The 14693-nt window shown below is 36.5% G+C and overlaps 3 protein-coding genes across 3 annotated transcripts; 1 reads left to right on the top strand and 2 right to left on the bottom strand.

Annotated features, from left to right (window-relative positions):
- LOC104779036 (putative F-box/kelch-repeat protein At1g32430) lies at window positions 6632–7523 on the top strand. The gene has a single exon (XM_019243798.1). The coding sequence runs from the start codon at window positions 6632–6634 to the stop codon at window positions 7493–7495; it is 864 nt and encodes a 287-aa protein (XP_019099343.1). The 3' UTR covers window positions 7496–7523.
- On the bottom strand, window positions 7532–10324 carry LOC104777275 (pentatricopeptide repeat-containing protein At1g32415, mitochondrial). The gene is made up of 2 exons (XM_010501489.2): window positions 7943–10324; window positions 7532–7746 (listed from the first exon to the last, which is right to left on the bottom strand). Exon 1 carries the CDS (start codon window positions 10245–10247, stop codon window positions 7998–8000), a length of 2250 nt encoding a protein of 749 aa, XP_010499791.1. The 5' UTR covers window positions 10248–10324; the 3' UTR covers window positions 7532–7746; window positions 7943–7997.
- Window positions 10367–11990, bottom strand: LOC104777274 (vacuolar protein sorting-associated protein 55 homolog). Its single transcript, XM_010501488.2, has 5 exons — window positions 11844–11990; window positions 11245–11377; window positions 11119–11158; window positions 10860–10944; window positions 10367–10770 (listed from the first exon to the last, which is right to left on the bottom strand). The coding sequence occupies exons 2-5, from the start codon at window positions 11341–11343 to the stop codon at window positions 10572–10574; spliced, it is 423 nt and encodes a 140-aa protein (XP_010499790.1). The 5' UTR covers window positions 11344–11377; window positions 11844–11990; the 3' UTR covers window positions 10367–10571.

The following is a 14693-nucleotide window of genomic DNA, read 5'->3' as shown; positions in this document are numbered from 1 at the left end:
TCAACTGAGCAAATTCACAAGATATAACCAGAGATAACACATATGAGCTGCCGTATTAACCACGAACAGAAAGTAGAATCAACACTTAAATGAAGAAGATAAGTTCATTACTTTGTTATTATTTTCTCCTTAAAAACTTTGGTTACAATACTGTTCATTTTTATACTAGGAAGATTAGGTTTAACATGTCACCTCTACCTCTAAACTTTTGAATCTATTGGTCAACATAATTTCTTGATTGGGACAGCTGTGATTGTTTTTGCTTTTAAGAAACTGCTGAGCAGCTTCCTTCTTCTCATATAGACTATTCTTCTCTTTGTCTTGTTTCGTAGGTGGAATTGAGACTATCTTGGTGGACTCAAGCTCCTTGGGCTTTAGCTTTTGCTCATCCGATTTGGGCTTAGTCTCAAGCTCCTTGGGCTTTGGCTTTTGTTCAACAAGCTTGGGCTTCCAAACCATTTTTGGCCCATTGTCTTTTGGATTTGTCTTCTTGTTGTCGAAAGAGAATTCTAGGGTTGTACTTGATTCTTTTTTTTCCTTTTCTGTGTTGACCGAGTGAAGAACCTCAGATCGTCTATTAGCCCCCCGCAAACGTGGCGTAGGTGGGAAAACGACGCCGAGTTTGGATCGAAGAGCAGCGAAGGGTCATGGTGGTAATGATTTGGTAAAGATATCTGCGATTTGAAACTGATTGTGGATGTGAGTGACGACGATGTTACCAAGAGCAACCTGCTCATAAACATAGTGATAGTGGGTCAGCTGCTAATGGAAAGCTGGATTTGCCGAGAGATACACCGCTGAGAGATTGTCGCAGTAGAGATTTGGAGTACGATGCAGAGGAATCCCCAGTTCCTTCATGATTTTACAAAACCAGGTAATCTCAGATGCAACTTCAGACATAGCTCAATATTCTGCTTCTGTAGAACTCTTGGAGACAGTATTTTGTTTTTGGGATTGCCATGAAATGATGTTGCTACCCAAGAAGGTGCAAAAAACACATGTACGTCGACTTGTAGTTTTGCAGCCTCCATAGTCACTGTCACTATAGACTTGTAGTCTAAAATTTGTGTTCTTATTGAAAGAAATGCCCATCGTTACTGTCCCTTTAACATATCTGAGTATTCGTTTCAGGAGATGAAAGTCGGAGACTGTCGGTTCATGCATCCTCTGGCAAACGAAGTTGACAGCAAACTAGATGTCTGGTCGAGTCCGAGTAAGGTATTGAAGCTTGCCTGCCAAACTACGAAAGTAAGTGGGATTTTCAAAAAGTGGTTGGGGATGTTTAATCTGACCAAGTGTTTGTGGCAGAGGAGTTGGCATTGGGGCACAGTCAGTCATCCCTGCGACAACAAGTAAATCCTCTGCATACTTTTGTTGTGAGAGGAACAGACCAGCCTGATGAAACTGAGCTTGGATTCCCAGGAAATAGCTAAGTTGCCCCAAAACCTTCATTCTAAATCGTTTGTTTAGCTCACTGAGTAATGTCTCTAATGCTTGTGAGTTGTTTCCAGTTATTGCCATATCATCAACATAGAGAAGCAGATAGATGATATCCTTTCCCTTAAGTAATAAAACAATGAGGGATCGGACTTGCTGCATCAGAAGCCAAACTCAAGAAGAAAGGTACTGAACTTATCAAACCATGCTCTCGGTGCTTGCTTTAGACCGTAGAGTGCTTTGTGTAGATGACAAACATAATCTGGTTTTGCAGGATCAACAAATCCAGCCGATTGAGTCATATCAACCGCTTCTGTCAAATCACAGTGCAAGAATGCATTCTTCACATCCATTTGCTTGATTTCCCAGCCCATAACAGTTTCCGCATGAAAAACAGATCTTACTGTTGTTGTTCTCACAACTGGACTGTAAGTTTCAAGATAATCTATACCTTCTTCTTGATCATAGCCTTTTGCCACTATTCTTGCTTTTAACTTATCAAGTGAGCCATCTGCATTGAGTATTGTCCTAAATACCCACTTAATGCCTAACACATGCATGTCAGGTGTTCGAGTAACAAGAGTCCATGTTCCTGCCTCTTCACAATTGCTATATTCTTTACCCATAGCACCAGTCCAGCCCAGATGTTTGAGAGCAGCACTAACCGTCTTTAGCTCTGGATTGGAGACTTTAGAGGTAAATAAAACATACAGTGGGTTAGGTTTTCTTATTCCTGCTTTTGCTCTTGTGATCATCTTGTGACCTGGCGTGGATACAATTGTGGATGCAGGAGGAGAGTCTTCAATCGGTAAAGTCATTTGAGCAGATTCCTGAGAATCTGTGTCAGTGGAATTATCAGTCGTCGAAGTATCAGTCGTGGCAGAGGGGGACACATCATCAGATTCAGCCTCGAAGTGTGAAGATGAAGGAGAGCTGTTGCCTATAGGAACAAGATCAGAGCCTGCCGTACACCCAGAACTCTCCTTATCAACCACAGGAGGTGAAACTGAAGTCAGCAATGGTGGGAAGTCTTCCTCATTGTAAGTAAACTGACCAGGATGAGGAAATGTGCCATTGACAGTACTTGACTCAATTGAAGATCTTTCTTGTGTTTATGTAGGTTTCTAATTGGTGAAACTTTTGTTCCAAGCTCGCAGGAGTGGTGTACACAGAGTTTGCTGAGAAGGGGAGACAATGTGAAAAGGGAATTCTTGTTCAGCAAACAAAACATGTTGATTGATGTAGACACTCCCAATAGAGATGAGTAAGCACCGGTAACCTTGCTCGATGGAAGAGACACTGGAATCACCTCAAGCGGAGCAGGATGAGCACCATTGATGAAACCAAGTAAGTTTTGCCCAGAAAGAAAGGACTCAAATTGGGCTTTCCAAGAGATATAGTTCTTCTGTGTTAGTTTGAGAGTAACACAGGTTGTGATGTTTAATGCAGGAAAATAGTAGAGATCCATGGATGGATTAACCAATGATCTACTGTGCTCTAATACCATGAAAAGATAGTAGGATCAACACTTAAATGAAGAAGATAAGTTCATGACTTTGTTATTATTTTCTCCTTAAAAATTTTGGTTACAATACTGTTCACGTTTATACTAGGAGGATTAGGTTTAACATGTCACCTCTACCTCTAAATCTTTGAACCTATTGGCCAACATAATTTCTTGAATGGGACAGCAGTGATTGCTTTTGCTTTTAGAAAATTGTTGAGCAGCTTCCTTCTTCTCATCTAGACTCTTCTTCTCTTTGTCTTGTTTGTAGGTGGACTTGAGACTATCTTGGTGGACTCAAGCTCCTTGGGCTTTAGCTTCTGCTCATCCGATTTGGGCTTAGTCTCAAGCTCTTTGGGCTTTGGCTTTTGTTCAACAAGGTTGGGCTTCCAAACCATCTTTGGCCCATTGTCTTTTGGTTTTGTCTTCTTGTTGTCGAAAGAGAATTTTAGGGTTGTACTTGATTCTCTTTTGTCCTTCTATGTGTTGACCGAGTGATGAACCTCAGATCGTCTATTAAATCTAACTAAATCCTGGTGTTTTCTTCACTCCTTTCAACCCTATCTCTTTCCTCAATTCCTTCTCAATCTCATGCCTCCCTAAACCCGCATATACGTTACCATAGGAAAGCATCACGCGTCCCCCGGTTCATTAAACCGGATCGATCTCCAGCAACCGCATCACACCGCATGCTCTGCTACACCTCTTGCATCTACCTCTCCAGTTTAGCTTGCATAAACTTTATCATCAATGAGCCGTAGACTGTAATATTTTCTTAGATTCAATGGTAGATCTGAGACGAATTCCTCAACTTCTTTTAGTCTCCAGTCTAAATGGTTCAATAGTTAAGTTTACTTATCTTGATGTAATGTAAAGCTCCATCCCTAGTTGGATTGAAATATGTTTCCTTCATCGCTTTATATTGTTACAAAAAAAATAAAATCTGTAACTAGTTATGTGTTGACACATTAACATTTTTTTGTGTTTGAAAAGTTGATAACTCATTTAAAAGATAAACCAGTCAAATTAAAACAATTAATACACATAAATTTATTAGCCACTAAAAAATATGAAGACACATCAACAATTTTTCTGCTTTTGTACCTAACTAAAAAAATTAACTTGAAAAATCAATCATAATAAATCATTAATACACATAACCTTTAACTTAAGTTTAATTTTAAGAACTTATTATTCAATGATAATGAGACGATGATATATCAAATATTTATTAATTTATTTACAGAATATAAAATAAAGTCCGCACTAGTTCTACTAGTAGTTCTAGCTATACAAGGAAAACATCATCCATTTCGACCAAATTTATAAAAACGAAATGGTCACAGACGTTTATAGCAATTTTCAACGAAATTTTTGATAAACATTTGAAGTGGCCAGTAAATCAAAACTTTGACAGAAATCCGACGAAATAAATTTGACGCAATAAAATGATTCAACTCTGTGTATATATCATGTTATTTAAAAAATATATATCTATGTGAGATCATAATAAATAAATATTTTTTAATGAATTATATTTTAATGAATTAATAAAAATATGTTCACTTCCACTTTTTCATCAAAATTGTGTTCAATTTCCTATATTTGGTTCAGTGGTTGTATTTTAGTGATTTTATGTATCATGTAATACTTTTATGATTAATATAATTGATTTGATGTTAAAAAAAATTGAATCAATAAAAACACTTAAACTGTGGAAATACCCCCTCCCCCTTACTATGCTTTCTGATGACCAGTTAGGCTTGCATCAATTGGATTCTAGTCCTAATTGTCTTGATTTGTAGTTGGTTTTTAGTTTAATAAACTAAGGGAGGCTTTGTCTCCCTTTTCTTACCAAAAAAAAAACAAAGAGAGGAGACTATAAAGTTAACTACAATAACTAAAGAGAGTGCTTAAATGTTTAGGTATTTAATTCAAAAAAAATACACCCCTTTGTATTCACCCCTCTCCCTTTCAACCGATCAGAATGTACTAGCTAATATTTTATTTAAAAATAAATCAAAATTAAATTAAAAAACAAAACAAATTAAGGAAACAAATTTTGTATACTTTTATTTAAAGAAAGTTAATTATTGGCTTGGTTAGATTGTACAATTAAACAAGGTTATATATCGGTTTGAGTTTATAAATGAGAATTAGGGTTTAGATTTTATAATTAAAATAAAATTATATGTCGGTTTGTGTTTACAAATGGGGTGGTTAGGGGTTTAGATTTTATTATTAGAACAAAATTATATGTCTGTATGGGTTTACAAACGAGATGGTTAGGGTTTAGATTTTACAATTAACATGAAATTAGATTTTACAAAATTATATATTTCTTTATTCATATTGTAAAATCTAAACCCTACATATCTCATTTGTAAACCCAAACCGACATATAATTTCGTTCTAATTGTAAAATCTAAACCCTAAACATCTCATTTGTAAACTCAAACAAACATATAATTTCGTTTTAATTGTAAAATCTAAATTCTAACCATCTCATTTGTAAACCTAAACCGACATATAATTTTTTCTAATAAAAATCTAAACCCTAACCACCTCATTTGTAAACACAAACCGACATATAATTTTATTTTAATTATAAAATTTATACCCTAATTCTCATTTATAAACCCAAACCGATATATTACATCGTTTAATTGTAAAACCTAAACCAAGACAATATTTAACTTTATTTAAATATAAGTATACAAAATTTGTTTCCTTAGTTTGATTTTTTTTAAAATTAATTTTGATTTATTTTTAAATAAACTATTAGATAGAACATTCGGATTGGTTGAGAGGGGAGGGGGTTCACCCCTAAGTATTTTTCATTATATATTGGTTTGAGTTTATAAAAAAGCGGTTTAAGTTTTTAATTTTATAATAATGTATACAAATTTTATTTCATTATTTTATAAGGGGGTGAATGAAGAAGTTCACCAGGGTGAATCCAAGTATTGTTTTTAATTTAAACTAAATTAGTATCTATAGTTACATGATTTTATGAAATCTTATCAGTGCTTTTAATATATATATATATATATATATATCTAATTATCTAATGATAAAAACAATCAGGCAAAAAATAGGAAAATAAAATGAAAAGAAGTAATAAAGAATGGAGAGAATATGGATCTCATAAATATATGAACAAGTAATAGGCCTTGAACAATTACATCTGATTTGTATCAGTTTTTAGCTTTTCATTGTGCAAAATCTACTTTTTAACCCATTCAATTACTTAAGGGAGTGTAATTGGTTTGAGATTTAAATAAAATTTTAATGACTTTAAATGTTATGTTTATGTAAGTCATAGGCCTTGAATGACTTTTTTTTTTCCTTTTTTTTTCTGCATCATTGTATTTTTTCTCTTTTAATAAAAAATTATTAGCATTTTTTACTATTTAAAAAAAAAATCTATAAAAAAACCAAAAACTGATCAAGTTAACATTCAAGATTTTGCAAAAAACTAAATCTACACCAACAACCATTCATGGCCATAATTTTTAAAATACAGATTCTGACCCCCAAAAAGTAATTCCAGATTCTATGTTCAAAACAAGAAACAACAAAATCAGAACTTTTGGAGATTTTTATGAATTATCAGTTGATCACAATTGAGAAAAGGTTATAAAATAGTTAAATTGAAATGGTAGTGACTTAGAAAACAAAATATCGAAAATGGCGAATAAGGAAAAGCTTCCATGCGATTTGGTGGAAGAGATTCTATCTCGTGTCCCTCCTACTTCTCTTGTCCGATTCAGAACAATTTGCAAACGATGGAACACTCTCTCCGACGATAAGGCATTCATTAACAACCACAAGATGACTTTTCGTTTCATTTTAACATCTAGATCCAAGTGTTATTCGGTAAGCGTCAATCCTAAGGTAGAGGTGTGTGAGTTAACCTTAAATACTCCCGGTTTGATAACTCAGATACCTTATAGCTTGGTTGATTCCAGTGGGTTCTTACTTTGTGGCATGGGCAAAGGAGCCGTGGTTTGGAACCCCTGGTTAAGACAGACTAGATGCATCGAGCCCGATATTAACCAACCTAGTTTGAGTTTTCTTGGCATAGGTTATGATAATAAAAAGAGAGTCCATAAGGAAATTGTTTACAAGACCCTTTCGACTATGAAGGACGTAGGCTCTAGCCATACGTGGAAAATCCATGACTTTGCCTCTGATGCGTGGAAAGAAGAAGATGTAGAAGAAGCAAAATATCGAACACTGTCTAGTAAACATTTTACCGTTCACTATCACTTTACAAGTGTTGTATCGCTGAATGGAACTTTGTATTGGATTGCTTATTATGAAAAGACTCATGTCACTCATCCCTTGTTGTTCATCTTAGTTAACTTCAGTTTTTCGACCGAAGAATTCTTGGAGTTTTGTGATCTACCAAGTGGGAAGAACCATCCCCGCGATACTCTTGTCCTTAGAGTTTTTAGGGAAGATCGGTTTTCGTTGTTGAAGCAATGCCATGTAACAAAGAAGATTAAGATTTGGGTGACCAAGAACAAGATTGATGATCGGTCTGGTTAAAATGTGAAATGGATGAGTTACATGGAGGTGTCAATTCCTAACATGCCGGATTTAGTACAGACCAAATCCTACTCTCAGCCAAGTTACTTCATCGACGGTAAAAGGCTCGTCATTTGTTCTTGAGATGAAAATGGTCGTGCATGGATTTATGTTGTGAGGGGGAAACAAGTTGATCAGTAAAACCCAATTGGATTCTGTGGTTGATCCTTGGCCATTGCATTGTACTTATTTTCTCAGCTTGGTCCTGATTCCTGGAGGTAAAAGAGAGAAAGCAAAATCACAAGTTAAGTTATATTTTTTTTGGTTGCTTTTATCATTTATTTTTCTATATTTTCCTGTTTTTGGTTCACAATAAATTTCTGAGCCTGTATGGCATAATAAATTAGTTTTGACTGCTTAGAGCATACTTACTAACTTGAATGTTGACTAGACTCAGTTTAACTCTACCTGTCATGAGTTGATTCGGAAGAAATGTTCTTTCGAACATATGTGCTTTTAACTCTCAGCAATGGGATAGAGTCAACGGTTTCTCTTCTTCCTCTTCAAGTATGTCATTACCACAAAAGATTGGCAAAATCATCTGAGCAGCTTCACTTGCTGACTTATCACCAGAGAGAAACACGTTAGCTCTTCCATTTACCACAATCCAACTACATCCTGGTGTCTTCTTCACTCCTTTTAATCCCATCTCTTTCCTCATCTCCTTCTCCATCTCATGCCTCCCTAATCCCGCATACACGTTGCATAGCGCCACATGTCCCGGTGCATTGACTGGGTCAAGCTCTAACAACCGCATTGCAGCTCGTTCTGCTATGCCTCCTGCATCTCTATCTCTCCAGTTGAGCCCGCATAAGCCTAACAATGCACCATAGACTGTATGGTCTGGAGTGAAAGGCAGGGCTGAGATGAATTCCTCTGCTTCTCTTAGTTTTCCGGCTCTGCCTAAAAGGTCTATCATCGAGATGTAATGCTCGATTCCGGGCTGGATCAAATAGGTTTCTTTCATCGCTTTGAATAGTTCTAAGCCCTTTGTAATGAGTCCAGAGTGGCTACAAGCTGAGAGGACTCCAAGAAACGTTACACAGTTCGGTTTCATCCCCGAATCAAGCATCTCTTTGAACAGTTGTAAGGCTTTATCCGCTAAGCCGTGATGCGATAACCCCATGATCATTGAGTTCCATGAAACTGTATCTTTCCTGAGCATCTTTGAGAATATCTCATAAGCATCGTCTATGGCTCCACATTTAGCGTACATAGAGACAAGGGAGTTTTGAAGGATGAGATCAGGATCATAGCAAGCTGTGGTTTTTGCAATTACACAGTGTAAATGCTTCCCTTGATCGAGATTCGAAGTGGCTCCCGCAGAACCAAGAAGAACAGAGTAAGTCGAGTTCAACGGTTTCAGACCACATCTCACCATATCTGACAGTAGGGATGAAGCTTCTGCAAAAACCTCGTTCCGGACAAGACCTGAGATCATAACCGTCCATGTAACCCCATCTTTGTCCTGAAGTTTCTGAAACAGATCAAAGGCCCTGGATACGTCACCCACGTCTAGATATCCACCGATCATCGACGTCCACGATACTTTGTCGTGTAAGCTCTCCACTCTCTTGAACAGAGTTTCAGCTCGCTCCAAATCCCCGTTTTTCAGATAACCGTTGATAATAATGTTACAAGACTGCAAATCAAAGCTTTCATTGAGCAGAGATTGAGCTGAAGCAATCAAACCAGAAGATGCATACATATGAACAAGACTCTTCACCAACCTTCCATCGTGATCCACACTTTCCCAACCATTAGATATAACTTGTGCATGCAACTGCTCCCCAAGACGGCGGAATCCAACACCAAGACCACCACAAGCATAAGCAAGAGAGATAAGAGTCTCACCATTTGGTAATATTGCATCAAGATCCTTCTTCATTTCAAGAAAAAGCAACAAAGCTTCTCTATAAAACTCATTCCAAGCAAACCCACTAATCATAGCAGTCCAAGAAACAACATTTCTCTCCGGCATTTCACAGAACAATCTATAAGCTTCATGAACATCTCTACATCGACAATAACCATAAACCATACTCGTCCAAGTAACAACATTCTTCTCACTCATATTCTCAAACAATACTTTCGCTTCCTTCATCTCATCATTCTCAATATACCGTTTAATCATAGCGTTCCACGACACAATATCTCGGCAAGGCATAGCATCAAACACGTGTCTCGCCTTCTCCATATCCCCATTCCTAATCAAACCCGTAACCAACGTGTTCCACGAAACCACGTTTCTCTCAGGCATTTCATCGAACAAGTCGACCGCATCATCACTCCTTCCATCATCACAAAGCGCAGTAAGCATCACAGTCCACGAAACAACGTTCTTGGGCATTTCTCTAAACAACGTCCAAGCCTCTTTCACTCTCCTACGTTTAACATAACCCGTCAACATCGCATTGCAAGTGACGATACTCCTCTCCGGCATAACCTCAAACAAAACCCGTGCTTCATCCAAGTATCCAGCTTTCGCGTATTTCGTAAGAAGCGAAGTCCAGTAAATAACACGGCTGTTACTTCCTCTCTGAGGAATTTTGTCGAGCAAGTGGCGTGCATGTACAAGACCTCCCTCAGATAAACGACGAAGTATAAGAGCTTCTTCATTAGAGAAACCAAAGAATCGACGACAAGGAATTGAAGAATTGAGAGATAGTTTCGAGAGAAAGCAACAAACTTTCTTAACACAGAGAGCTCGCATTCATACAATTGTTCACAGCTTTCTCTATTGAGAGATGGTTTTATTTTAGTAAAGCTTTTGTTTTTTTCGCATTGTTCAAAAAAAAAAAAAAAAAAACCAGACTTTATATATTCCCCAAATAATAAAATTTGTTTTCTATACATAACAAAAGCTTCATCTTACAAACCATTCAATCATACATATACACTTGACACAAAAGCTTGTGAAATTTCCAATCAGCTGGAACGATTCCATCGCAACAAGAGGTTTCTCGTTCGAAAAGGCTGAGACTTTTGAGTTTGAAACTCATGATGATAAAATTTGTTTGTGTGTGTGTGTGTGTTTCTAAATGTAGCTGTAATAGTTGTCACTGGCATCTCCTATGCAAATGTATCCCAAAATAGCGATGAGGAAGACAACGTATGATGAGAGATCAAGGGCTAATGCACCCCAACCGATGAGTCCAGCGTGTTTTAGAATCGAAGGTATCGCGACGCTTCCAACTGCTGATGCACCAGTCAAGAATTTGGCTGCATTGATCCAGCTGAAAATACAAACAAAAATTGTTCATGTGTTAAATACAAACAGAAGAAACAAACAATGGAGACTGTTATATATGTAAATTAAACGCACCTGTTATCTGAGTCGTTGAATAGAGATGAACTGTCTGATCCAGCAAAGAAGAGTAAAGGCATTGGGAGGAGCACGTACATTATAACTGCAAATCAAAAGAAAGATTTAAGATTAACTAGAAGCAAGATCAAGTCCACTTACATTTCTTACTTTACCAAAACAGCTTTGAAAATTCACAGTTAGGGTACTTAGTTCATCAAAGTCAAACTGATTGTCAAAACGGTTAAAGATCAAGCCAGGCAGGTTATAATTCACTCACCACTTAGCATTGGCCACCAGTTATTGAACAGAGCACAAGCCTGTAACAAAATTAGCAAAACAAAGGGTATGAATCTATTGTGGAAAAAAAAAAACAGTATAAGAATCTCTCAGGGGTGGATTATACCAGAATCTGCAAGACGATCCCTGTAGATACTAAGATAGCTAAGAAAGCTATCTTCCCCATATCCAAACAAGTGCGTAGATATCCAGGTAAGTCTGCCATTAACACAAGTACTTCCACAAGAAAAAGCTGAACGCTAAGAGAGAAAAAGAAAAGCAAATCAAATGCCAATGTAATCAGAGAAAGAACCAAAAAGTATTTCTGAGTTTCTGATGATAACATCAAAAACTCTTATCATTCATAAAAATCCTAATTTTACAAAACCCTCCAAGATAAAATCACTGAGCCAATTTATCCTAATCATAAGAACCCCAAGAAAGTATCATCAGTGTGTAGAGAGAGAGAGACCAAACTTATCCAAATCGACATCAGACCTCAAATTCTACACTTGTCCATTCGCTACGCTAGCTAACTGTGATAAATAGAATCAATTTCCAGGAAAAAATTCGATGTTTTGTTATGAATTTCTACAAAAGGTGATCCCAAGCTCAACAAATTTTGAAGAGATTCCAAGGAAAATTGGTGAATCCAACCCAGAATCGCCAGAATCAATTTCACACAAATTTGAAAAAATTCGACAAAGATTAGATTGAGAATCATACCGGACCAAAGGTTAGAGATTGAAGTACGACGTTACCAAACCCTTGACGATCAAATCTGTTTTTCACGAACCTGACTGTTGTTATTGATTCCTCTTAAAATTTTAGACAATAATCATAAGGTAAACAACCCCTCTTCTGTTTTTTAACTTAAAAATAAAAAAATATATAAACAATTCTGTTTTTGTAATATTGGAACTTTTACCAGCTGTAGTCGAGCTCATCGTAAACCTTTTTTTAACCTTGATCGGGCCACGTGTGGGTGACACTGGTTTTTCAACTTTATAAAAGGTGGTCTCAAACGAACTCCGGTCTTGTTCTAAGACCAAACCCGAGACGGTTTGAAACTTCAAAGTACTCGTAGTCTCGTACATAGTCCGGTCCTGTCCGACACAAAAAAACTCCGGTTTATTTACACTAGGGGTTAAACCGGGCTACGCCCGGGATATTTGACGATTGATATTTTTAGTTGATTAAGTTGGTTTTAAAATTTTTTTTAGTTTTTTGACTATCCATGCAAGAAAATCATGTGATCGATATTCTATTTATCAGTTTAGTTAAAGTTAGATGGTACTATTAATTGTTTAATTTTATCTATTCATATTTTCTTCATTGTAATTTATTTAATATATTATCTACATATATATGTATATTTATTATTAGTCTATATAGTATTGTTCTCATCTAATACATCTCTCGTATTTTTTTCCAATAGTATATTTTTATATACTTTTTATTTCTGGACGAAATGAGTATATGGGATTTTTGGTTGTGTTGACACAGAAAAGAAGAAGAAGTAACGCAAGTTTTGGTGCTCATAAATAAAATAAAATTATTAACCGTTAGAAGAGTAACTGGTAGAGAACTGCAAATGTAAAGTACAACACGAGTTACACGATATATATAGTAGAATTTCGAAGATACGACGTAGATCATGTAAACTATTTAGTGTTAGTGTTTTAAACTATTTTTGATAAACTCATAAAAATGAAATTGAGTTAACATCCACCCGAAGGTGGAGAGCCTTAACTGGATATATTCTAAAGGTCTTAAGGTCAGTTCCTTCTCTGTGAGAGGAAATGCCAACATCTCTCCTTTCTACGGTGACTTGTTATGATATTATTAAACGAAAAGGTATTGGAAAATTTGGACAATTACCTTTTTTCCTTCCTTTAGCTCATGAACTATGTCTTCAACATCCTAGTTCTCACAACGAAGGTGAAATTGGCTCTCACACGTGCATCTCACATGTGCTTGCTTAACGCTATTCTAAATATTGTGACACCGAAGTAGAATCTCTAGAGGTCTCTTGACTCTGTCTTAGAATCTATATTAAATCACTGTCGTTTTCAACCGCACACCTCTTTAACTTCGCTTGGTGTCATTGTCTGGTTGACAATAATCAAGCTACGCTTTGTTCTTTACAGAACTATGTGCCAGGAAAAGTAATGTCGTTACTAACAAAATGGGAACATACTAAGTGAGTTGAACTTGTCAGATCTTCACATGCCTTGTCATAATCCGAGGGAAAATTGCGTTGGATTCATGAAATGGCAGAAGGAAATATCTCATCATACTCTCATTATTCAGATTGTTGATAGTTAATTAAGATTTCAGTAGTTAATTACCATACCTTAAGATTTGCCCGAATCTATTACCAAACACTTTGTTTGCCTTCTGAATAAATAACTGCATCATGCACAAAGACAACTTCATTTAAAGAAGATAAGCAAAGTGACAAAAATATAAGAGTGGGATAGCCTCTGTTTACCATCTAAAAGTGTTGACCTCTTTAAAGAACAAAAAAGTGTATATTAGGAGAAGAGAAAACATGTACCTTGAGTCATGTAGTTACAAATTATAATTACAAATAACGAACCAAAAACTATATGGTCTCTTAAAGTGTAATATTATAGAAGAGAAGTTAGACATGTACATTGAGTCAAAAGGATAAGAGAGATGGATCATCTCTTGAAATTGCAAGAGTCATGGTCTCCATCAATTTTGATTTATCATAGACCAAAACATTGAAGAGTATATAGTTTTTCCTCCTGCTTTTACTACTCTATATATTGTTAGAAGTGGCATTTACAAATATATTAGTAGGTATGAAAAACTATGTCTAAAGTTGAATATCCAGAGACATAACAAATGGATTGAATAACAATCTAAACAACTATGAAAACTGTGAAAGCGATTTTGTGAAGATTTACCATTGTTACTCTATGACTCTATCTCTCGCCCTTCTCTTTGCTTAAACCCAAAAGCGGATCCCGACAACATTGTGTTATTGAGAATGAAACTGTGTACGCCACCACATGAAGTAAACGATCAAAGGGAGATTAATCCTGATTGCAATGGAGAGGTGGTTATTGAAAGCCATTTAGAGAAGAGGAATTTGTAACGAAAATCCTAGAGAAAAGTAAGAGGTATGATCTTAATTATTTAGAGGAACTCGAATTATTGAAGCTTAAACGTCGTTGGCTTACGCTTAAACCTAGGTCTGTGGTTGTTTTCAAATGTGGAATCCGAAGGGGAGCATGTATGTGACAGATCTGCCGAGGGAGTTCTTTATGGTCCGGTTCGAACGTGAGGAGGAGTATTTGGCGGCTCTGACGGGTGGTCCATAGAGAGTGTTTGGCAGTTACTTGTTGGTGCAGGCATGGTCCCCAGTTTTGACCCGTTATGTGATGATAATGTGACGACGCCGGTGTGGATCCGGTTGTCCAACCTCCCAGTGCACTACTATCACCGTGCAATACTGATGGGAATTGCACGAGGGATAGGGGATCCTATTCGGGTGGATCTTAACACGATGAATTTTGAAAGAGCTCGGTTTTCGCGTGTATGTGT

The sequence above is a fragment of the Camelina sativa genome, chromosome 3 (genome assembly GCF_000633955.1).
Source record: "Camelina sativa cultivar DH55 chromosome 3, Cs, whole genome shotgun sequence".
NCBI classification, from domain to species: Eukaryota; Viridiplantae; Streptophyta; class Magnoliopsida; order Brassicales; family Brassicaceae; genus Camelina; species Camelina sativa.
This window is presented reverse-complemented; position numbering and strand designations above follow the sequence as displayed.